The sequence below is a fragment of the Triturus cristatus genome, chromosome 3_2 (assembly GCF_964204655.1).
Source record: "Triturus cristatus chromosome 3_2, aTriCri1.1, whole genome shotgun sequence".
NCBI lineage: Eukaryota > Metazoa > Chordata > Amphibia > Caudata > Salamandridae > Triturus > Triturus cristatus.
The window spans coordinates 900,295,928-900,321,797 of record NC_140584.1 but is presented as its reverse complement, the minus strand read 5'-3'; the positions used below and the strand labels follow the sequence as shown (position 1 = coordinate 900,321,797).

At 46.1% G+C, this 25,870-nt stretch overlaps 1 protein-coding gene across 1 annotated transcript in view; it reads right to left on the bottom strand.

Annotated features, from left to right (window-relative positions):
* ULK2 (unc-51 like autophagy activating kinase 2) overlaps positions 1-25,870 on the bottom strand; it is a 604,281-nt gene that overhangs the window by 171,691 nt on the left and 406,720 nt on the right. The window contains exon 15 of the mRNA XM_085649334.1: positions 25,623-25,757. Coding sequence (XP_085505460.1) covers positions 25,623-25,757 — 135 coding nt within the window. The remainder of the gene's footprint in view (positions 1-25,622; positions 25,758-25,870) is intronic.

The window sequence follows — 25,870 nt, the reverse complement described above, 5'->3', positions numbered from 1 at the left end:
TGTCTCACTTTCCAGCTGTTCTACTGGGTGCCCCAGTCCCACATGTTCTGGGCATCCCCGTGCTCTGTTACACTTCCCAGCTGTTGTACTAGGTGCCCCAGTCCCACATGTTCTGATGTTCTGGACGTTTCCGTGCTCTGTCACACTTTCCAGCTGTTGTACTGGGTGCCCCAGTACCACATGTTCTGGGCGCCCCTGTGTTCTGTCACACTTTCCAGCAGTTATACTGGGTGCCCCAGTACCACATGTTCTGGGCATCCCAGTGTTGTGTCACACTTTCCAGCTGTTGTACTAGGTGCCCCAGTCCCACATGTTCTGGGGGTCTCAGTGTTCCGTCACACTTTCCAGTTGATGTACTGGGTCCCCAAGTCCCACATGTTCTGGGTGTCTCCATGATCTGTCATACTTTCCAGCTGTTGTAATGGGTGCCCCAGTGCCACATGTTCTGGGTAACCCCGTGTCCTGTCACACTTTCCAGCTGTTGTACTGGGTGCCCCAGTTCCACATGTTCTGGGCGCCCCTGTGTTCTGTCACACTTTCCAGCTGTTGTACTAGGCACCCCACTCCCACATGTTCTGGCGTCTCTGTGTTCCGTCACTTGCCATTTGTTGTACTGGGTGCCCCAGTCCCACATAATCTGGGTGTCTGTGTTCCGTCACACTTTCCAGCTGTTGTAATGGGTTGTGGTGAAGACAGGGTTTTGCCTGCACACATTGCTATGTTAGCATAAGCTTTTTAGATGCTAAACGCCATCTTGCCATTTTGCTGCTTTTGCACAAGACACTACAGGTAGCTGTTATTATAAGTAAAACTGCTTGCTTGCTTTTTCTTCACCCGAGAACGGTCTGTTTTTCACATCCCTAGACTTACACCGCGACCTTGGTCTGAACACTGTGCGCAGAAACCGTCAAGGTCAAATAACAATGTATGCTGTTGAATTCAGGTTGATCGGCCCACGCTCTAGACACAACAAGCACACAGCTGCAAATATCTGAAACTCTGGTGCCTTTAATATTGCATTGCATGCATGGTGCTGGCACTTTTGGAGAAAACCTTTCCAGACACAGAGAGCAGTGCTGATCCTGTGATGCGATTCACCTAAGCTGATCTTGGAGGTATGGGGTTCCCCATTCAAACCTAGAGACCTTCTATTATTATAAAACTAGCTTATAGCCAGGGGAGGGTGGTACCCAAGGTATTATAGGACCTGTTTTCACTATCATTATAATATGATTACTCCCTTTGTGTTTTATGGAATTGTAACAATGCTGATGGTTTTATTTCATTATCATTTGTTTGCTTATGTTAGCCAAAATACTGCATCTTAGAGCACATAGTTAAAAATAAACATTTTAAACTTTTCCATGTCTCGGATTACTCAGGTTGTGGACTGATATGAGAATAACAACGAAAAGGTGTTCTTGAGTCCCACCATTCCTGGGAGTAACATAAGTAGCTTATTCTGGTAGTCTAATCATTGGTAGCTTCACTATAGTACAGAGAACGAATGAGACACTGATGCTAGTCGGATAGGGGTTCTGGGTACTGAGGGGAGTTTTTTGGTACACCACAATTCACTGAGGTCCTGGTTTCCTGTGCATAGTTCTGTGCATGAGCAGAATTCTTGCAACATGGCGCACCTAACGTTTTGGTCTTAAATTTCAGACAACCTAGTAGTTCTTATATTTGTCCACAACACCCTCACTCTTGTTCCGGTTGACGGGAGTGACGGTTTAAACCTACCTATATCGTTGATTAATAGGTTCATTCAAGCTTGACAATTAAAAAGGTTTCTTTTTGAATTGCAGACCCTTTTTTGTGCTACAGTTTCATATAGATTGTTTTTCTTCTCTGTGTCCTTATGGCTGAAGTTTCTATTGCAGCGCATAGTCGCACACCTCTCCGGCGTCATTTGACACAGTTCGGGGTGCCTGACGATGGAATGTCAATTATCTTTGTAGTGAGTGCCGATGCATCGTTCCCCTATGAGCTGTTACTTTTACTTTTCAGGAGGTGAATGTAGATGATAAGATGTTCCACTCATACAATCCTACGGCAGTTCCAGCGAATTATACACCATATAGGACGCAAGAAATGCAGATTTCCGCTTGGTAGCATCGTATTTGGTTCAATGGCGCCCTCCCCCATACCGTAACTCCGGTACGGTTAGGTATCTTGTCCATTCCTGGGGCCACTTGGCCAGTCTTGGCTGGGTTCACACCTCAGCTACGATATTTGCAAGCCCCGGTGGATGACTTACGTCAACTACATACCGCCTTGATTGCGGTACCTAGGGCATTCATTGGTGCAATACGTCTCGCGCAATGTCCAGGTCGGGGCACCTGGGGTTGCGACGCAACCAGTTGGACCGGCCGGGATCACTATTAGTCCCGTCATGGTTAATTCGGTAATGGGCAAGCGCCCCCAGAATAAGGACGATATGCCTTATTGGCTTGCTGAGAAATTTGACCAGCTGGAAGCAGTATTTCCTAATTCTACTCCTGTGGACAAAAACACAGGATTCTTACAATTAGTTTGCAGAAAGACTTAGTCCCTGAGGTAACAGATTGTGAGAACTGGGATAAAGTGTTTGCAGCGGTCTACGAGAAGGGCTTTGGCACACCGTCTATGACTGGTTTACCCTCCGTGATTGAGTGTGTTCAGGATGAGCACAGTCCGGAGGTGGCAGTCGAGTTGGCAATGATGCTTGTTGGCGTGTTCATCCTTGCTAATGTCAAGAGAGATGCTGTTAACTTTCAGGTGTGGAATGCGCTGCGCCTCATCGACGACGTCGATAAGCCCCGGCAGTTACCGAGAATTATTGCGGCGGCTTAGAAGACCATTGGCCGCAATAGTTTTGTGGTTAAGACTTTTGCTAAAACAACAGCGCAACCGCAAACTCAGATGGTTAAGTCTACAAAAGACGACCGTCCTGTTTTTCCTAAACAGAATTGGAAAGGTAAGAAACAGGGGAAGCAGCAACAGAAACAGGGGTCACGTCCCGCATCACCAATACCAGTGACAACTGAACGCACATATGAATTGCGCGATCGCACAAGAATTAGGTCTCCTGATAGATTTCAGGTTCCTGATCAACGTTCTCCTCGTTCTTCACAGGAAACATCGGTCTCGGAAGCCAATGGAGGTGAACGCGGCTGAGGTCGGTGTGCCCCTCAAGGACGTGAGCAGCCCCGCCCGGCTGATGGTAAAGGCAAGCAGGATGACTTTTCCCATCAACGACCTCCGTTTCAGAAAAAGAAAGTTGCTTCACTGACAGTAAGGTATGCCCCAGATAGTGAGAACACAGCTTCGGAACCTGACATGGGCACTAACGCTGCTAGACAGCGCAGCGGATGTTACAATAGTGCGGCGAGCACTGCGTCCATATCTGAAGGCGACAGCAACTAACATGTTTATTACTGTAGAAACTGCTGACACTAGAGTGGCTCTCCCTGACAGACTATATGACATAGTCCTTTTAATTGAAGGTGACATACAAAGTACAATAAAAGGGATTTTTGGGGTAAATCTGACCTCTAGATATGGCATTTTGTTAGCAGAGGCGGACTGGCCCCCACCTTATGTTTTGGCAGCTCCGAGAGGGGAGTAGGTAATCCTCTCATCTTTCACGCACACTGTGCCGAAGGAGCAAGCTCAGAACTTTGCAGAGGAATGGGCACAGGTGCTTGCACCGGCGCTGTACAGTATTCAGGTTGGGTGGGATAAATTATCGCCAAGCCATGAGATTCCGTTACGGTCTATGCCACAGCCACAACCCCAATATCCCATGCGCCGAGAAGCTAGAGCTCACGTCGCAGACATCCTTGAACAATTGGAATATCAAGGCTTAATTGAAACATGTGTGTACCCATGAATAATCCTCTTTTCACTGTAACCAAACCTGATGGGTCGTACCGCCTAGTTTTGGATTATCGGCATTTGAACTCTCATTGTCGGACGTGCGCGGTACAAAACACCCACAGTTCTGCCCTCGTTGATAGTCTTGTGAGAAAAAGGTTTAAGACCACGCTTGACATCATGAATGGCTTTTATAGCCATAAACTGTTCTCTATTAGTAGTCAATGAACAGCCTTTACTTCAGGCGGCAAACAAACAGTTTAAAAGATTAGCCATGGGTTACAAAAACAGCCCAGGCGTCTTTGCCGCACGTGTAGTCTTTCTGTTAGAGAGCATCGACCCTGATGCATACTCGTATGTTGACTATATTTATCTCACAGACGACAACTTGTGGCCGCATCTGTGTCGCGTTGACCGCATCATTGTCATGTTTGCGGACTTAGGTTACAAATTTAGCTTTGCAAAATCACACATTGCAGAGTACACAGTGATGTTTTTGTGCTATGAACTCAACAATGAAGGACGAGGTTTAGCACCTCATTTCCTGGAGAAATGCGCATGTTTGCGCGCTCCGACAACTCTGAAAAAACTACAATCTTTGCTGGTTTTTTTAAAATTTCGGGCGTACTTACATTCCCGATTATGCCCAGCGTATCAAGCCGCTATATGCCTTCATACAACCTACTTTTACCAAATCTTGCTGGCTGACAAAACATTCAGCTATACTGCACTCTTTGCAGGCTGATCTTCTTTCTTCTAAATACTTATTGACACGTGATAACCACACAAACCTCGTAATAAGAATTGTGCCTGGCGCAGTGAGTTTCACGTACCTAACATTTAATGAGGGAGACACAGTCCCTATTGCTTACAAGTCACACTTGTACACCGGCTGAAATGCGCTTTTCCACTGTCGAGAAAGTTTTGACTGCTGTACAGATGACGATTCTAAAAGAGAGAGCGCTGTCGCAAGGGAAACGCATGTTGGTTGTCACACTGTATCCTGCCCTTGAGGCAGTGATGAAGGCCAGTGTACTCAATTCTAAAGCTTTGCATCCACGTTAGATACAATGGGCCACTTCTTTGACATCTCCGGATGTCACATTCATCTTTGATGCCTCATTGCAGACTCAGGAGTATTTGCAGTATGAATTTGTTCATCCAGCTCCTCTGTCCTTGCGCCCGCTTGAGGATTACCATTGTATCATTTACACTGACGGTTCGGCGCAACCAGCGACGGAATCTAATCATGCGTATTCAGCGGCCTGCGCAATAGTGGCTGGTACTTTTGTGAATGGAGACTTCAGGTCTGATGTCGTTCATAAGTAGACATTGGGTGACTGTACCGCCCAATTGGCAGAGCTACGTGCTCTGGTGCTTGCACTAAAGTTTGCTGATCCGCATGTGAATTCTCTGATTGTAAGTGACTCGTACTACTGTGTTCAGTCTTTCAACGAAAATTTATTTTTTTGGTCTCAAAATGAATATCGTGATTCCAAAGGTAGCACAATCAAAAATAAAATGCTTTGGGTTCGAGTCGCAGAGCTTAAACAACGTCTGCCGCTCGTGAATGTAATTCATACTCTTGGTCACCAGCACGTAGGGGTACACGCTGTTGGCAACAGTTTAGCTGATAAAGCAGCGAAAACAGCAGTGGCAACATATCTAGTAGCAGCAGTTACAAGATCCAAAAGTGAGATTGATGATGACATCTTGGCAGTCATTGCTGCAACAGAGAAGGGTGATAATTACCCTTGAGGTTTCCCTTCTAAATACTCTTATCATTTAAGCCCTGATAAAGTTCCCTATGTGAGAATTAACTACGTTGGCAACAGGTTGATTCCCAACGCGGACCGCAGGCTTTCCTTGATAACAGCCGCTCACGAAGGTATGGCTTCAGCCCATGCAGGCGTCTCAGCGACTGTCACTATCTTACAACAACGCTACTGGTGGCGCGGTTTGTATAAACAGACTCGTGATTTTGTCCTTACTTGTGACATTTGCCAGCAGATTAAAGCTTCGACTGCTGCGCGTCCACCTCAAACACAGTTGTACATATCTAATAAACCACTTGGGTGTGTTTATTTAGATCACGGCAGTCCTTCTCCTCTGATACTGCGTACAAGTACATCTAGTTGCAGTGGATTCGTGCACATGTTTTCTATGGGTCTGGCCACAAAGGAGTGCTGATGCTCGAACTGTCATCAGGGAATGGCGTGTCTTTGTGGGAATTTTTACATGTGGCACCCTCCATTCAGACCAGGGTCTGGCATTCGCCTCTAAGGCGTACATGGATGCCACGAGGTCTTTGTGGGTCCAAGTCAAAATTTCGGCTCCATACTGGCCTGAGGGCAATTCTGTTGTTGAGCGAATGAACCGTGACTTAAGGCAATCCCTGACAGCTAGGGTTTTAGGTACTGTCAGGAACTCAACGTGCACTTAAAGTGCCCTAAAAGGTCTCTGGGTGGGCGGACCCCATACGAAATGCTCTTTGGCATAAAAATGTTTGTTCCGGACCTTGATGGTAGACATGGCGGCGTCGGCCGCACCCTTTGACGTAGATGATCATTCTGCTGTATTGCAGAATCTACAAGAGACTCGAGACAGTCTTGCAAAGGAACACTTGCCCTCCACAACTGATGCTGCACTTCAGATTCCGGTAGTTGGCTGGCTACCTCGACTTGGTGACCTGGACCGTGAGAAAGTGGAGAACAAGAAGGTGTTTGGCCCCTCTTATCGTGCACCTGTTCCAGTGCTTGGCATGTAGGGTACAAGAACAGTCATTTTACCTCCACTTCTTGGTCGCAAGGATAACGGGTACATCTCCATTGACAATGTCAAACTACAACGAGTGGCCAATTCTTCTTAGTATGACTCCAGCGGTCTCTTGTCCAGCAATGCTGAGAAATTCTGTTTTGGCTCCGGCAAATACCTACAGGCCTGACATTGCCATCGAGATGCATACAGTTACTAATCCTTTATTGACTCCACCGGCTGGAGGTCCCCATGAAGATACTGAGTATACCTATCCCATAGATGTGTTGTTGCCTGGTGTGCAAACAAGTGCAGTTGACCAGTCATGTTACACTTTTGACACGGACTCTACAACATCGAGTGCCCCATCGAAAATTTCTATTTTTGCTGTTTGGTTTAAAAAACATTTTTTAATTCTCCCTTGGACTTACATTTGGCTGGTGCTCATATCTATTTTTTTGTTTATGTCGATTGGATTTGTGGTGGTCTTTTTTCATCTAGTGAATGGACATTATCTTGCCGAAAAATCTGAAATTAGATCAATTGATGGAACTTTGACACCCCAGGCCAAGTACCAACCACCACTACAGTCCTCCAGCCTGGCCTCAAGGTCCGATGGGGATGGCTTCACTTCCAAGAGAGCAGTCCGGAGCAATGGGGGGGTCCTGGGAGGGAGCCGGTGTCCGCGACGGAGTCCGCGCCCCACACAGACTGTCCAGAGCGGATGGGGGTTAGAGTAAGGCCGAAACGAAGAAGGGTGTCGTGCCACCCCACACACCAGTTCCAACTGGACCCAAGATCCCCTCGGCGTGAGCAGCAACTATCGGAGGGCAGGCCCCTTCGTGTCGGTATAGGTCGCCCAAGGCCACCAAGGGAGCCCAGGAGCCGGCAGGCCCAGCGGAGAGTAGGAGGCTTTCGCCTCTACGTCGCTCCGGTGCAGCAGCGGGAGATGGAGGGAAGCAGCTGAGTTAGGGGGAGGTCAGACCATGCCCATGCAACTCCAGGCCGGCGGACTCGGGGAGGCGCCCCCAGATGGGAAGTGTGGCGCGGAAGGGTGGGGCGGGAGCGCCCATATCCCCACTCCGCCCGCCACGGTGGCCGATCCCCGCCCCCCCGGCAGACCAACAACCAGAGCCGCCCCCTGAAGCCCCCGCAGCCAGGAGGGGACCGCCGCCTCCTCGCCGGTCCGATGTGGCTGGGGAGACGGAGCGGGGCAGCCAAAGCAGGGCCCACCGGGCAGCACCACAGGAGGCACCCTCAAGGGAGAAGCGAGGGGGGGGGGCAGAAGCACTGACCTCCCCACACCGTCCACCACCCGACAGAGTTGCCGATCCCCCCCCACTCACCGTCAGTCCGAGGCCTGGGACTTCCAACGAGGTCCGGGTGCCCCCTGAGGCCGCTGTTCTCGCACGCGGGTCTGGTGCGGTAGGAGGAGGTCGGAGCAGGTCCTGAGGAGAAGAGTCACAGCCCGGCTGACCAAAGGGGGTACATGCGCTGCCCTCCCGCTCCAAATAGCAGCGCCCTGGCCGCGGATAGCATCCTGGGTAGGCCCCACCTATGCCGGCCCACCAGACAGCTCAGCCAGCCGCAGGCCTGAGTGGGGGCACTGGAGGCAGCCAGACAAGAACACCGCTGCCAAATACCAACAGCCGAGGTACGGCGGACCCCACCTAGCCACGGCAAAATCCAGCGGGACACCAGTGTAGGCCTTCAAGTGCAGCAGGGCCGCCCTCCACAGCTTCCCCACACCGCACCCATCGCCGGAGGGTCCACCGAGGGGTCCCAGCAGAAGGAGGTGTCCGCAGCGCGGTCCCGGCGGCGGATGCAGGCAGGTACGACCACCAGCGCAGTCAAGGAGCCGGGCCAACCAGGAAGGCGCCCGCCCTAGGCGTGAAGGGCCGCTGGGGCCACCACTTTAAGATCCAGGGCCGGCGGGAGGAAGAAGGCGGCTCACTGCGATAAGGATTCCGATCCGCTCGCAAGAGGGATCAGAGTGGAGCAGATGTTGCGGGAGAACCCATCGGCTAGTCCAAGGAGGTGAGCAGCAGCTGAGAATGGGCGGATGCCAGGTGGATGACGGAGGGGTCCGGAGCACTCTTAGAGTGCGACCGCCATCTAGATTCCTCAGGCCACGCCCCGGCATAAACTTTTAAAGAAATATATTGCAGCATGCCCAGTTCCTGACTTATGAAATCTACCGACCCTTTATATTATCATACTGTCAGACTGGTACGAACTTGAGAGTTAAAGCAAATTTGTGCTCACAAAAAGAAATAAAATGGTTGGTTGCATGGCTGTAATTTAATTCGATTTACCAACCAGAGACAAGTCAAACTGAGCAGAAAAGTGCAGGATCTTTGCAAAAGGTCGAGCCCTCCAGGACCCGTTTCATGCCAGTGACCACTGGACAGGTTAAACAGGCTCTGTACATGCTATGCCATGCTGGTGCAAACCATGCATGCCAAGCCGATACCCCATGTCTGTCATATTCCTTTCACAGTCAGCCCTCTAGTTCAACAGGTCACCTGTCAGAGAGAGAAGCCGAAGAAAAGTCAATACATTTCATGAGATGTCAGTTTACAAGGTACAGTGATAATGTTACATGTAAGTAACCATTTATGTTTCCAGGATTCATATACTTTGGATCGATTTCAAAAGAGTATCTTCGTTACATTACAGTTTGTAAGAATCACGTTAACAGTCTGCGCATCCTGAGTGTAGACAGCTTAGGGCTGCACTACCAATGCTGGCAGTGGTACAGCACCTATACAAGATGCCAGCATAGCGCGTCTTCGACCGTGCTGGTTAATAGGACAATCTTATACATTACACAGTTCACTCTACCGTGCTCGTCATGTTATAAATTGTAAAGTTGTGGGGATATTAGAAAAATAGTTGAACTCATACCTACAGTAATTTGTGTTGCCATTGCTTTAAGACGTTTTTTAAATCGCTCTATCTGAATTCAAGAAATGTATTTACTAGAACCCAGTGGTCGAAGTGGGGGGGAACGGCAGGGCACGGCGTGCCCCTACTTCTTCATTTCCAGCGATTCCGTTCCCCTACTTTTTTATTTTCAAAATGCGTCCCGGGACGCAAGAAATCGTCATCGCCTATAAAGCTCGACGTTCGAGCATGGGAGTAGGAAGTGTGGGGGACGCGGGGGACAAGGGTTGGGGGGGGAACGAGGGGACAAAGGAATTTCCCCTCTCCCTTCTGTTATCGCAGGGCCATTAGCACGCGAAAGCGCTACCTAATGGCCCTGCACTTGACCTGCCTGGAGTCAGAGGCCACCCGCCCTCTGCCTTTTGTTATGCTGCTGGAAGGCTCAGCTGTTCTGGGAAGGGCAGAGAACGGAGAAAAAATAATCGCTGTCTCTTTTCCTTCATGGCAAGAACCATGTCCACTACTCCTGATCTGCCTCTCTTTATTCCTCCATCTCTTTCTGTCTCTGTCTCGCTCCTGCTTACGTGCTGATTTCAAGAGGCAGCTCTTAAGGTACTCTCTCTTGCCTCTCCTTTTCTTTATTTGTTCCCCTGTGAAATTGATCCAAAAAAGGCTGAACACTTTGGCTGTAAATGTCCTCATTTTCTGACCGTTTTCTATTGAAAAGAAAAACCTCGGAATGGAGAGAAAAAATAGTTAAATACCTAAATAAAGCAATAGAGTGGACAGCAGACAGGCCAGACTGTTATTTACACCCACACACATTAGTGCCACTTTACAGAGTTTGCCAGTGAAAGCGCTACTTTATTTTTATCTTCATTCTTTGAACAACATTGTTTTCCCAGGGTGGGTAAGTGCGCCATTCCTAAAGGGACTGCAATACCTGGTTGATGGGTCGAGTGGAAACGTTTAATATGATCGTTTTCAACTTTTTAATTATTTTAGCTTATAAAATGCGGCTCTGTGTTTGGGGATGTGGTCTTTTTTAAACCAAACTGCATACATTTTGAAAGGGTATAAGCAATGGACATTTGTCCCTTCCTGGTCCTGTAGCCATGTCTTGAACTTTTCAGGCAAAATCACTTACTGATTTCTGAATAAGGAGTTTAAAACCGTTAGGTAACCATGTTTTTTTCTGATTACAGTTCACATGCTTTGCTTATTCTTGCATTCCCTATGAGTGTTTGCTTTTTCCAGGGTGTTATTCATTTTTTTTCAGGCAGCATTTTACTGTTGTCTAGTGCATAATTTGAATTTAGTCGCAGCACAATTGAGTTGTGCTGAAGGCAGTGCGAGTTTCTCTCAGTGGGGCAGTATGGTGTTCAGTGTGGGAGAGAATGTGGCACTCTGGCCAGAGCTGCTGAATTTGGAACTGGAGAACCATGTTCAGACCTTCATGACCAGTTCACCATACCACACTCCTGACGGAACTTATTACGATGCTACACCTTAGAAGGCCCGATAGACCTTAGAAGCCCAGGTGTCTTAGCACCCGCAGGTGGACCTGTCCACCACAATCCATACTGCCGTTCACTTCCAGTCTTACGGGCAGGCATATGAAGAAGCACATCCTAGATCGACAGTGAATCTGTCACTGAGGTCACAAGACCCTTGAGGCCAGTCCACCTCACCCATTGGTACCTCCATTGGCCTTTTTCCAGCACTAGCAGTGCAACTTGCCAGGGGTTGGCAATGTAGGATTTGCATGCACACCAAACTTAGGGGGTGTTTATAATGGCAGTGGGATCACGTCGGTGGCGGTCCCACCACCATTGGTGACTGAATCACAGCCCGCCATATTACAATGGCGGGTGGTTACCTGGCGGTCGGAAAGACCAACCACCACGCACCCGACAGGCTTCTTGAGCCCGCCGGTGTGGTGGAGAGGCTCGTGGTTCCTACAATGCTGGTGGTGCCTACCATGCACCGCAGCAGGGATTACGATGTCCCTTACCCGCCAGCTTATCAATGGCGGTTCACCTGCCATGGAAATGCTGGCGAAAGGGACATTGGGGGCCCGTAGCAGGCCCCTTTACCCCTGGCCCCCAGACATGGGTCCTGGGGGCCATCTATGATGCCCCACAACATATCACTGCACCATGTGGCAGGCACCGATATATTTAACATGTTCCTTTTTTTTTACTTTGCGGAGGATGATGCAGCCAGTAGCACCTGTTGCAATGTAAAAGATAGGCACTGCGAACACCGTAGTGGCAGTCGCATTGTAATGCCTATCGTGGGGCCTCCACCTTGAAGACCAGCGGTCCCATTCCCCGATTCGATGGCGGTGGTACTGAAGTCCGCCTGCCATCATAGTCAGCCCCTAAGTTTGCATTTTATGAATATGATTCAGCGGGAAATAAATTGATGTTTGCAATTTAATTGACTTTGGTTGGCCTCTTATCTATGAGATTTCCCTGTTGAATGTGCCCTTACATTATACATTTTCGGTTGTATGAATTGATTGCATACTACACTCTCCTACAGGTATTAACTTGAGTGTCATTAGGAGTGTCTAGGACCATTTGTTTTCTTAGGAATTGTTTTCTTTACTAACCATTGCAAAGGGCCCTAAACTTCACAGCAACACAAGTCACATTTCTTTTAGTAATTTGAGATCCGTTTGAGCTACAAAATTGTTTTGGAGGAAATCGTTAGATTATGCAGCAGATGATGTATTATGTGGCAAATATGATACAGCCATAGTTAAGTGGAAAATATTTTTCCACTTAACTTTGCCCCAACATTGTAGTTGATCAATTTGTAAGTTCCCCAAACCCAAAAGTCGAGTTTGGGCACAATTTGCATTTTAAAAGCAGCCCTATAACACAGGGCTACTTTTAAACTGACCTCAGGCTTCAGCAGTGCACACATGCAAGCGCAGAAAGGGCTGCTGGCCTCTAAACTGCCATGCCTTATTATATTCTAGGGACTTAAAAGTAGTTCTAATCCCCCTGCCCTATTATGTACTAGGGCCTTATAGGAGAGGTCATGCCAATCATAGGGGTACCCTAACCCATAGTGCACCCTAGTGTATGTAGGTGTTTTCACTGTATTTTTAAGTGCCTCTTTCAGAATAGCACTGGCTGTTTAGACAGAGGCCAGGGTCAGTCAGTCACGTACCACCAGTACCAGTCAGCAAAAAGTTGGGGAGTGCCCAGGGCGGCTTTGCAACACTAGAGAAACACAAACTCAGAATGTAAAACAAAACACCATGGTTGGGGGCTTCTCTTCAATAATCAGAATTGATTTCTATCCTAATTAACCCATTTTCCAACATTAGGCTAAGGAAAGACTGGGGAAAAATCATAACGTTCTAATCTATACATTGAAGTTTTTATGCAGCTCTTTGATGACGGTTAATAGCTCACTGTTCAATGTTAGGATTTTAACTTATAAACTTCAAATACCAAAAGAATATCTCAGACAAAAGCAGTAACTCACTGACCTTTTGAATTAAAACTTTCACTAGACAAGCCTTCGATCTCTCTCAAAAAAAGAACATTAATCACCAAAGTTATCTTCACATTTTTATTGTTGCCTGAAAATTGCTGGAGACCAGGAATGCAGCAGCAGGTACTTTTCAAACCATAATGCACTTGCAAACACGACGCCCCCACCCTAAGTCAGCGACCTTTGTTTGCTTTGTGCATTAAGATGCAAGATTCATATATATGTTTTTTTTAAACATTTGGTCTCATTACTATATGAATGTAAATAACAATAAAGCATACATGCAAACTGTGACTACATGCCTGCTTTTCTCAATATTTCACTTCGAAAGTATGCAATTGTATTTGTGTAACGGGCGGTGATTTGTATAGGGTCACTGGAAAGTGCACAAGGTTGTCCCTGTCCCCCCCAGAATTTTAGTGTCTCCTACGCCCCTGCGTTCGAGGACGGGCGGCAGAGAAGTAACAGGACTCTGTCTTTTTCTTCTTACCCAGAGAAGCAAAATACAGTGTCCGCTTCTGCTCTGTAGCTTCAGCTGCCTTCCCCCTCCCCCCAACTCTTTCCCTCTTCCCTCTCTTTCTGTCTAGCAGTTCTTCTCTTACAGAAAACCGAGATTTCAAGACGGGGTTTTCACTCTCTTTTCTCTCCTTTCTTTTATTTCCTTCCCTGTGAAATGGATCCAAAAAAGAAAATAATTTTTGCTGGAAATGTTCAGCATCTGGAATAAAAGGTTAAAATAGGAAAAATAACTAAGTAAAGTAAGACAGACTGGTAGCCAGAGGCGCTACTAGAGCCAAATTTCAGCAAGGCCTCATTAACATGCAAATGGTCTTTAAAAGACCTGTGAAGTGCTCGGGTGCGGCTGTGTGTGTGCCAATGGGCTGCTGGTAGCAATCAGGTAAGCCTAATTAGAGGTAAAGTTGCCTTCACAGGGACCCACCAGTCGACGGACTAGGGATCGCGAAGGGACCTCGAGAGAAAACACAAAGGGCCAGCTCACGGAACACTCATGGAGTGTAGGCGGGCAATCTTCAGTGCAAATGCTGCTCGGGGTAAGGGCTATAAGTAATCCAAAGCTTAGCTGAAGGAGTTGCTGGAAAGCTGATGCTTCTGCAAAGTGACGTGGTGTCCAGGGGTTCGGTTTGCACAGTCGCCACGAGGGATACTGGCCTCAGACTTGCTGTGGGCACTGTTCGACCTCTAAGACCACGGAAACCCACCTCCTATGTTACAAAATTCTTCGGAGTCTGGCGGGAGCTTCGGAGCTGCAAACCGTTCAGATCTGTCTTTGGTGCCTGCCTTGCAGGGGAGTAACTCCTTTACTCCAAGGGAGATTCTTTACTTATCCAGTTCAATGTAGATCGTTGAAGTTCCAGGATTCAGTATCAGAGTTTCGTCCAGGTGTAATCTAAAGTCCTGGAGCCAGGGGTTCCTTTCTTATACCCAAGGAAGGGGTGGGACAAACTCTAGTGACCCACCTATGGGAGGGTCAGGAAAGAGGGGTGGCTACACCCATTTCCTTTGTCCAGTTTCGCGCCATTGCAGGGGCTGGACTATGTACAGGGACACCAAATGTGCCCCCAGTGCTGAACTTCAAAGCACTCTTGGAGTGCACCCACCCAGCCCCAATACACTAAAGTCTTTCTGGGAGGTGGTGACACCTCCCTGTGACAGGAAACCTATTGTCCAGGCCTCCCCTGCCGGAGTTTCGTTCAGCAACAGGAGGGCAGACTCGTGTCTGTGGCTGGCAGCATCCATTTTGTGATGCCAGGGCTCTGTTAGCTGGTGCCGGGTATACCGGTGCTGTCATGTCTCTCCCTCTAGAAGGGTGGGATCATACTCTCACACACGTTACTGGTGTGGGGGTATGATTCCAAAGTGTTTGACACCAAATACCACATGTTTCCGTGCAGCCATTCCAAAGTTAGCATTTACCGTTTGGTTATAATGCACTTAAGAGTGTATGGTTTGGCAGCATCACAAACAACCCCAGAACAAAGTTTCCGAAGGCTGCAGAGGGGCTCTGCTCATGCATGGGCACCCTCTCACATAAAACCCAGCACCCTGCCTTCAGGATTGGTAATGCCTGACATAGGGGTGACTGATAGGTTTGTATGTGCAGTGATATGGAGAGATATAGTGAACCTATATCTCAGTAAGGGGTGCATGCACCACCTTACCCAGGCTGCAGTAGCAGACCTGTGGTGTCATTTTGGAAGGCTTCCCAGGGGTGACACAATACATGCTGCAGCCCCTGGTAGCCATCACAAGAATGGGGTTACCCTTAAAGTCAGGGACCTGGGCGTAGAATCAATACAAAAGACAATGGTCCTAACTCAATTATTACCAAAATACAATAATCACATCCAGTTAAGTCTTTTCAAAATTTAGAGCTAGATAGCAAAAGAATTCATTCAGGATAGCTCAAAATATTCAATATAACATTCTAACATGAAGCGATGCAACATCCAATACTTAATTCATCATATATTTATTTACAAAAAACCCATAGATTCTATAATATTCGACACATGGTTGCTCCAGAAGGAACGTGCATAGAACAGAAGTGATAAGAAGTGAGTGTGTAGAAAAGGTAGATTTGAAGGACAATAGAACAATTATTAAAATCCTTTACAAAGTACACGGTTATGATTCACCGTTTGAGATATCCTGGTCACGTTCAGAGATATCACCAATGAGTTTAAGTATTTCATGCACAGAATTTAATTCAATTTGTAGCACGTTTGAGGGAATGCGTGTACCAGGCTTGACAACAAGAGAGATGTCGACGTTTCGACCCGTCTAGGGGTACAGAGGTATTTTGAGACCTTGACCGTGCGGGTCTTCTTTAGGACAACAGGGGGGATAAGAGCAACCTGGCGTGGACCTCGACTTGACTCTGTATCTAATGTGTATCCAGGTGATGATTTACCATAGATAACGTATCACGGTCAATCAATTACCATGTATGCAGTCCTGTCAGGTATATTTACACAGGCTGTCGCGCTGCAGTCGTGGTATCAGTCAATTCTGCAGTGTTTCGGGCCTCCTATTTAAAAGGATGGGAACGGAATTCATTTGTGTATCTCGTTTCCAGCCGAAGGGCGCGCTGCGTCCATCTAGGTCCGTGCTTCCCGTGGCGTCTTAACCGAGTCGGTTAAGACGCCACGGGAAGCACGGACCTAGATGGACCTAGATGTCCTGAAGAAGACCCGCACGGTGAAGGTCTCAAAATACCTCTGTACCCCTAGACGGGTCGAAACGTCGACATCTCTCTTGATGTCAAGCCTGGTACACGCATTCCCTCAAACGTGCTACAAATTGAATTAAATTCTGTGCATGAAATACTTAAACTCATTGGTAATATCTCTGAACGTGACCAGGACATCTCAAACGGTGAATCATAACCGTGTACTTTGTAAAGGATTTTAATAATTGTTCTATTGTCCTTCAAATCTACCTTTTCTACACACTCACTTCTTATCACTTCTGTTCTATGCATGTTCCTTCTGGAGCAACCATGTGTCGAATATTATAGAATCTATGGGTTTTTTGTAAATAAATATATGATGAATTAAGTATTGGATGTTGCATCGCTTCATGTTAGAATGTTATATTGAATATTTTGAGCTATCCTGAATGAATTATTTTGCTATCTAGCTCTAAATTTTGAAAAGACTTAACTGGATGTGATTATCGCAGCCCCTGGTAGGCCTATGGGGGTACCTATGCCCTTGGTACATAGTATACCATATACTAGGGACTTATAAGGGTACCCCAGAATCCAATCTGGAGTGTACCTATAGTACTTGTAATCAATTTAAGGGAGAAAGCAGATAGGCTGGGGTCCTGAATAGCAGGATCCCAGGCAGACTAAGTCAAAAACCAGCAAAACACCAGGAAAAAAGTGGGGCAACCATGTAGTCAGATTCCACATTCCTACACAGATCACAAAGTGCACATAATGTAAATAGATCAGTGGGCTACTGCTTTTGTTAGAGAGCTCCTTTTGTTACTTGCAGTTTAGAAGTTAAAATCCTAACATACAACAGTGAGCTATTAACTTTCATCTAAGAGCTGCATACAACCTGCAAGGTATAAATTAGAGCGTTATGTTCCCCCCCCCCCCCCCCCAGTCTTTGATTATCCTAATGTTGCAAAAAGTGTTCTTTTGGACAGAAATCAATTCTGATTATTAAAGAGAACCCCCAACCATGGTATTAAGTTTTAAAATTCTGAGTTTATGTTTCTCCAGACCAATCACTATTAAACTATACCGCCTAGTAGTATGGTTGTCGTGTGACTCCTACACTTTGTAGTCCTTAGTCTTATGTAACATTTTCTATACAGTGATTTACACACATATTGATTGTCTCTGAGTAATGTGTGTGATGTAAAGTGCTCTGACACCCTACACTGGTATGAGTGGCGCTGTAAATCAAATTAAATGCATCTGAGAGAGAGTGTGGTTATGGAGACTTGAGGGGCACTGTTAAAGGGTGGTAGTGAGGGAATCCATGACAGAGGTGGCCATTAGAGGGTAATAACAAACATTAATGCACAGGGCACCGCCAGTGCCCTTGAGGCCAGTCTGCCTCACCCATAGTTAGCCCCATTGGCCTTGTTTCAGCAGTAGTAGCTGCAACTCACCAGGGATTGGCAATGCAGAATTTGGCACGCACACCAAACTAAGTTAACAAACTTCACAGTCTCTCTGCTTCATTCACAAGCACTTTAAACATGTGCTGCTTGCTGTGGGGCCACTGGAATTAAATATGCAGCAAAGGAGGACACAATTATGCCAGTGTTGACTAAATTATGCATTTAAAAAAAGGCTGCAGCGTAATGCAGTATATTTTCTGACATTTTATTATTTTGACGTGTACACATGCTAACAGTCTTTGGTAAGATTTTGCCTTATTAGCACCAGTGTAACATACAAATGCAACAGTGAGAAAGATGATCAGTCAACCTTTGCAATAAGCCATCCACTCCGCAGCAAAACAAGTCACATTTTTTGTTAACTTTTGATACATTTGAGCTATAAACAATTTATTAGTTTAAATGATCAGATCATGCAGCAGATCTTGCATTAGGAGGCAAATATGGCAGAGCCAGAGTTATATAGAAAACATTTGCAAACTAGGATTTTTAGCCATTCATGTTTGAACTGCTGTTGTGGAAAAAGGGAGAAGTGCTGATGACAAACTCCATGGCTCGGCGACAAATGGCTTGTGCTTCCACATTTTATCGTATTTGGGACATTCTGTGATTAGAAGCATATCCCACTTTGTGAATGTGTTTTACGGTCAATAACTCATTATAACCTTATATAATCATGTGTATCCATTGGTTGATTAAACTGGGCAGTGAAATGCCAAACAAATACTAAAAATTGGGATATTTGTGCATTCTGGACACACCTCTGGCTCCACACACTGAGCCAATCCTTGGGTTATTCCCGCCCTCTGATTCTACGCCCACAGTTCCCCTACTTTTTTTCCCCCACTTCAACCACTGCTAGAACCCATCAAATACAATGCCGCACAACTTACGAGTAGAAATAAAGGCCCGAAGAAAGCAATGGACAAGCTACGAGCTTCCCTAAAGCGGTGCTAGTCTGGTCTGCGGCGCCTGGTGGTACAGAGTGTATGAGCTGCAGACAGTTCTCAAAGCCTCGGCAGGCCTCAGGGGTGAGTTCCGTGAGGGAGGAGCTGAAAGCCAGAGCAGTGGAGGGAAGGAGGGAAGGGCTGAGAGTGAGAGGTGGGGATCTAGACAAAAGTAGTCTAGGGTGACAATAACGGTAAAAGAGGGACAAGGAAGATAAGAGCAATGAGGGGAGAGCGAAGAAGTGTTACAGTAAATGTTATTTGGGTGGGAGAATTTACTTTGGAATACTGGAAGATATTTCTGTTAAAGATGGGGAATGCTGTGGTGGAGTTATGGTGAAGCATTTAGTATTATTATTACAAGAGTTTTCTGATACCATTTCCTCCATCTTGGCGTTCTTTGAATAACAGATTAAATCTGCCAGATAGTCTTCAGTGATGGCTTTGCAAGATAGCTGTCTTCCACGTCCTACGATTCGATGACGCTATCATCTCATACACGGGAACCTCGGTTTTACCGAAGTCTTTAGCACAAACAGCCTTTACAACGAACACGCAACCACGGAGCGTCATTACTACACCGCCAGTTGCACTTCTAGGAAACGTTTAGCAACGCATGTCACTACACATTTTCCAGTTTACAATGCTGGATCGGTACCAGAACGGGCAAGAATACATCCTCGCCTGTAAATCTGTGGCACATTTACATGGGTTGTAGCAAGGTATATATATTTTTTTCTACAGTTCTATATAGCGTGAACTCCACTCAATTACATTGGACCGCTTTAAGTGAGCACCATTTACATTTAATTGCCCAGAATCACAGGATGTTGAGCCCACGCCGAGGCTCGAACCTAGTTCCCCAGCTTCAACGTAGGCAGCTGCTCATCGTTACTCACAGCAATCTGTGAGGAAATGTAGAGTAAAAGGTACATTCATGCAACGTAATGTTCGTTATAATGTATTATTCTTGCTCTGAGTTTGGGAGTTTGAAACTGGAGACATCTCTAGCAGATCTTGGTGGAGCATTGGAGAGCAGTGATAAACAGTAAGGTAGGACACAGCTGCGTGACATTTTTTACATTTCCCCAAAGCGAACATGGTGCTTATTGCATTCGGAAACTTCTCACATGCGGAATTGGTTAGTGAAAAGTTTTTTTAAAAATGCACATTGCTTTTCAACAATTATAGCAGTTTCATACAATTTGTCGTTGTAATGGTAATCGGCGTAAATGCACGCGTAAGCATGGTGTTTGTTGTAAATGTATACACAACACTTATGTATGTGCCAGTGTAATAACAGTATTCCACCTAGAAACTGGCGTGATAATGACAGCGTCGCCGTGATGCTTTCGTTGTAAAAGCCTTCGGTAATTAGGCTTTCGTTGTTCCGTCACATAACCCTCATCCACTCCTGTGTCCTCTTTTCATGTTATGTCGCCATACATACTCAACTTTGTACATCAGATCCCTAGTATCCCCCAGAGGACATACCTTCTCTGTTGAACAGCACGGTCCTTAAAAAACATTCTGGATACAAAGGGATTGGAGGTCCAGAATGTTTACTGAAATCACAATCAGTTTCAGTGTCTGATTATGAAAACCTGTAAGTTCCTGTATCAAGTAAAGTTCTCTGTGGACAGCTGGCATTCAACACAGGCTGATAGCTTAGCCAAATTTAAAGCAGGTGACGTGCAAAGCCCACATTGTCTCAGGTAGACAATGCAGTTGGCATCATGCTTCCACTCCAAAGGTGTCTAAGATGGTGATACTGTGGAGAATAATGCCATCAAAGTATGCTTTCATGGTTACGTAGTGATCTGCAGGGACAGCTCCATTGCCTTGTAGGACTCTTGGGTTCCTAGGGAAAGGTGATCTTTATTGCAGGCACCATCTTGTGCTGTTACCAAGAACATGACCTCCTTTTCTTAACAACCTACAATTAAAGACACTTCTGTGGCATTCGGCTTGAGCTAGTCTTCTTGGTCACTGGCTCAGCAGTCTTCACCAGGGACACAAAATGGAAGCCTGGCTTGACAGTACGGCAAGGAAGCCCAATGATTTTATCTGCAGGCTCAAACCACTTTCATTTGCTTCTTTACATGTAGCATTCTTTTTTTAACTTGATTGCTTTATATAGCGCTCAAGCTGCAGCTGGCTGCTTCAGAGTGTGTAAAGAGAGGTTACAAAGGAGTGGGTGATTATGTTGATCCGTTAGAGCATTTGCACGAGGCGCTTTCTCAGGTGGTATTCTATAGGAATCCCATGGAGAAGAACCATGACCATGCAGGGATCTGCTCAGAAAGTGTTTTGATGATGCCTCGGGGTGTAAGTAGTGTTTTTCCAAGGCGAATGGTATACCACCATCAACTGGGTAATGTTTAGGGCGCCTGATCATGCAAAACGTTATGCACCTGGCCCAGTGTGCAGACCCTTTGCTTGATCTGAAGCTAATGAATACTCATGAATGGGGTGAGATGACATGCAATCCATTTCAATTGTAAAATAAGGTGTGGCACCTGATTTCAAACACATCAAATTGTGATCATCATCTTGGCGGGTAGGCTCCCACACATTCTGCTTTACCATCTCTAGTGGAGATGATGACCTGTGCGAAGACGAGCACTACCTGCTACAAAAGGAGCAGCTGAGAAACTTTCTAGAAGGCCACACAGGCATGTACCAAGCTCGAGGTTACCCAACAAATGTTTCTCTATCAACTGAAACATTCTGTAGCAGGACCGATGAAAACGAAACAAAGTAAAAAAAAAAAAAAATACAAGGAAAAAGCAGCACTACACATTTTTGTATCCAAACACTAGATAGAACAGTGTTTTTCAACCACTGTTCCGCGGCACACTAGTGAGCCGCGAGATGTTGCCTGGTGTGCCGTGGGAAAAATTGAAAAATTCGAAAGATCTAAAAAAAAAAATGTCAAATTTTCGCCCACTAGGCCGCGGCGGGCGCCGGACTGAGTCCTGGGTATGGGGGGGGTGGGGTTTTTGATTGGCGCTCCTCAGGGGGACACCCTCCACTTTTCTGATGTCCGGGCTGTGATTGGTCCAGACTCCAGCCTGGACCTATCACAGAGTAGGACATCATCTTCCGACTTCCTTCCCGCCCGAGCACAGTGTGCGCAGCAGCGGAGAGAAGAAGACGTCGCGACTCGAGTCACCAGGAGGACCGGAGCAGGAGGAGACGGACGGAGACCAGGACTCGGCGGGAGTCGGCACTGCAGAGAGACCGCATCCGGATCCAGACCAGGCCGCAGGTGCAGCGTGAGGTGAGGAGGTCATCTGGAACCAGTCGGTCACGGTCGGGTCTCGGAAGAGAGACGAGTGAGTCCAGCCCTGTGCAGCAGCAGCCCAGTAAGTGAGTCCTTCTGTCAGTCCTCCTCCTCCTCATGCCTACTAAAAGATAATTTGAAAAGCTATACCGAGCTGCCAGATGACCGAGGATAGGTAACAAGGTTTCCCGGTCGTGTGACGGGTTGGATGTTTTGGAGAAGCTGTAGTAGGAGACAATTATTGTGTTGGTGACCAGGTTTCGTATGGAAGCACTGGAGGGGAGATATGTAATGTCGTAGATGTAGACGAGCAAGCGTTATACTAGTACTGTGGTTCATTATCAGTCTTTAATTAATACACAATGAGTACTAATGAATTGGGCAGACGTAACGTTTGTTAAACTTAAAGCACTTGCTAACCTCAAAATTGGCATCAAGGGCTCTCTGAGAAACCATCCAGTCACAATTTGCTCCTTATAGATACAAATCTTAAATTTCTTTTATAGGTAACTTGCAGGTGCAGCGTCCTTGTGTATGCCTAGTACTGAGTGACAGTGAGATACTGCAGTGATGGACACGTTTTTGAAAAGGAAAGAACTGGACTCTAAACAAAATTTGGAGCCAGATGAGAGCCCAAGTATGAGTGGGGATCAAAAGAAAGCAAAGATGGTTAGCTCAAGCAAATTCTCTGGCACAAGGCAATATAGCGAAAGCTATATTTCATTTGGATTTACTTTCACCGGAGATGCAAACAAACCAACTCCACTGTGCGTGGTGTGTGGTGAAAAGCTAGCTAACAGTGCTATGGTCCCAAGCAAACTTAAACGCCATCTCCAAACGAAACACCCTTCGCTTCAAAACAAGAATGCGGACTATTTTGTTCGCCTGCGTGAAAACACGGAGAAACAGGCAACTTTCATGAGAAAAACCACAAAGGTAAATGAAAGAGCTCTTAAAGCTAGCTATCAAGTTGCTGAACTTATAGCCAAGTCAAAAAAGTCGCACACTGTGGCAGAGACATTAATACTTCCCGCCTGCAAAGCTATTGTAGAGGAGATGCTCGGATCTGAAGCAGCTAAGGAAATAGCCAAAGTCCCTCTCTCAGACAACACAATTTCCAGACGTATTAATGACATGTCTGCAGACATCGAAAGTGTGGTTTTGGAAAAGATCCGTATCAGTGAGAAATTTGCATTGCAACTTGACGAGTCTACTGATATCAGTGGACATGCTCAACTCTTGGCCAATGTGCGTTTTGTTGATGGTGATGGAATTAGAGAAAACTTCTTTTTTTGCAAGGCATTGCCAGAAAAAACAACAGGAGAAGAAATTTTTCGGGTCACATCAGAATACCTTGAACAAGGAGGACTTAAGTGGGAAAACTGCACAAGTGTCTGCACCGATGGAGCTGCAGCCATGGTCGGGCGCACCAAAGGCTTTGTAAGCAGAGTGAAGGAAAGAAATCCAGATGTGATTGTTACGCATTGTTTTTTACACCGTGAGGCCCTCGTAGCCAAGACTTTACCAGCAGACCTAGTTCATGTGTTGGATGATGTTGTGCGCATGGTAAACTTTGTAAAGTCACGACCCCTGAAAAGTCGCATATTTGCAGCTTTGTGTGAGGAGATGGGAGCAAAGCATAAAACCTTGCTGTTTCATACGGAGGTCCGGTGGTTGTCGCGTGGCAAGGTCTTGGTTCGTGTGTATGAGCTGCGGGAGGAACTTAAAGTGTTTCTGACAAATGAGAGGTCAGATTACGCAAAGCTGCTCGCAAGTGATGAGTGGTGTGCAAGGCTGGCATACCTGGCAGATATATTTCATCATCTGAATGAACTGAACACACGAATGCAAGGCCGAAATGAAAACCTGCTTACAAGTACAGATAAAATAAATGGATTCCGTTCAAAGGTGCAACTCTGGCATCAACACGTGGAAAGTGGCAATCTTGAAATGTTCACACTCACCAAGAAATGGCAAGGTGTTCACACTGCTGCACTGTGTGAGATAATAGTTAAACATTTAAAAACTCTCGAGGAGAAGTTGTCATTTTATTTCTCTTCAGTCTCCACTGAATGCCTTGACTGGGTTAGGGACCCTTATAGCTCAGCATCAGTTGGTGGAACGGACATGACTTTACAGGAGCAGGAGGAACTAACTGAACTGAGACAAAATCGTGGTTTCAAGCTAAGATTTGCTGATCTACCTTTGGACAGTTTTTGGTTGGATACTGCCAAGGAGTTCCCCCTTCTGGCAAACAAAGCTATTTTGACATTGCTCCCATTTTCCACTACATATCTGTGTGAGATGAGCTTTTCAAGCATGATTGCTATACAAACTAAATACAGAGAGAGACTGAGAGCTGTTGACGAAGAGCTACGTGTGTGTCTTTCTTCGATTCCAGCCAGAATATCAGCTTTGTGTTCAGCCAAACAGGCCCAGGTTGCGCACTGATCAATAAGTATTTTATAATTTTTCATATTTCTGTTTACTTACTATTTCATAATAAAGTAAATATAAAATACTTTCTTTGTGTTTATTTGATTCCTATTCAAGAGAATTACTTTATATTAGTCAATATAGGCACAGAGTTAAATGTTTTAACATTTTCTAATGGTGGTGTGCCTCGTGATTTTTTTCATGAAACAAGTGTGCCTTTGCCCAAAAAAGGTTGAAAAACGCTGAGATAGAAAATAATGGCAAGCTTGTGTATCTATAACAAATGGAAACTTTCTCTAGAATAAAACCCACCACATTATAATATCACATTCTATAAAAAGATCATGCCAATCTATGATAAGACACCATGCTGTATGGAGAATAGCATTCAGATCATCTCAGGAAATCTACCATAACCTAACATGCCTAAAGTAAACTACCTTGCTATGTCATAACACTATCATGTGAAATAAAAAACATGCATTCTGTTATGTACCACACTATAAGCTACTATACTATGACGCACCATGCTACAACGCACCACATCTTATCACAAAACACCATCACAAACATACTGTCCTATAACATACATTACATAACATTCTGCCACAAGTCATAACACAGTAGATAGCACCCCCTAACACAATATAACATGTATAACAGAACATACCATAGCATATTTTATTAGAAAATATCACAGCAGCAACCTATAACACATCCCACACCAGGCAGCATATGCCCTGTGTGGAATGGTAAGTGATATTAAAAATCACACAGTAGATACCATCAAAAATATACTAAACCATTATTCACAACATACCATAACAATACACTTGCCAAGCTATTTTTAGTAAAGGACTTTTATACAGTATTGCACAGTAGCTACTACCACGCATACTAGAAGGTTCACTGCTGGACACCATTGCACTTTCAAGAACCAAAACATCAAAATTATAATAGGCCATATTAAAAGTTAAAAACCATTGCGTGTGAATAAAAAGTGCCTTTGGATGTCAGCATTTCACAGCGAGGAGGCTAAAAATGTTCTCCCATCGAGTCGGGGCATAGCTGCCAGCAGTGCACTGGCACCGGGACCCGGGGGTCTTAGAAAACAAACGTACTCACATTAGACTATCAATAAATGGACGGGGGTGTCGCTTGCACCAGGGCACACAGCAACCTTGCTACGCTCCCGACGTCACTAGAAACCAGTCAGGCAAGGTGTGCCGCACATACATGACCACGCGCTCCTTACAGGGGCAGACAAGGGGCTCCCTTACCTGGGAGATCCGTGCGGGTTCGACACCGGGCTGGTGGACGTCAGGTTCTGCTCCAGACGCTGGTAATTCCGCAGCTGCGTGGGGACCGGAATTGGCGCCGTTTCACTGCGTGGAGACACCGACGGCTGGCTCGGCCTGGAGTGGAACAGCATTAAAAGAGGCAGTGAGCACCGGCTGCGGGGCCGCTCGACGGTCTGAACCATGGCGGCAGCAAAAGAACAACACCTCAGAAAGAATGTCGCTATGGC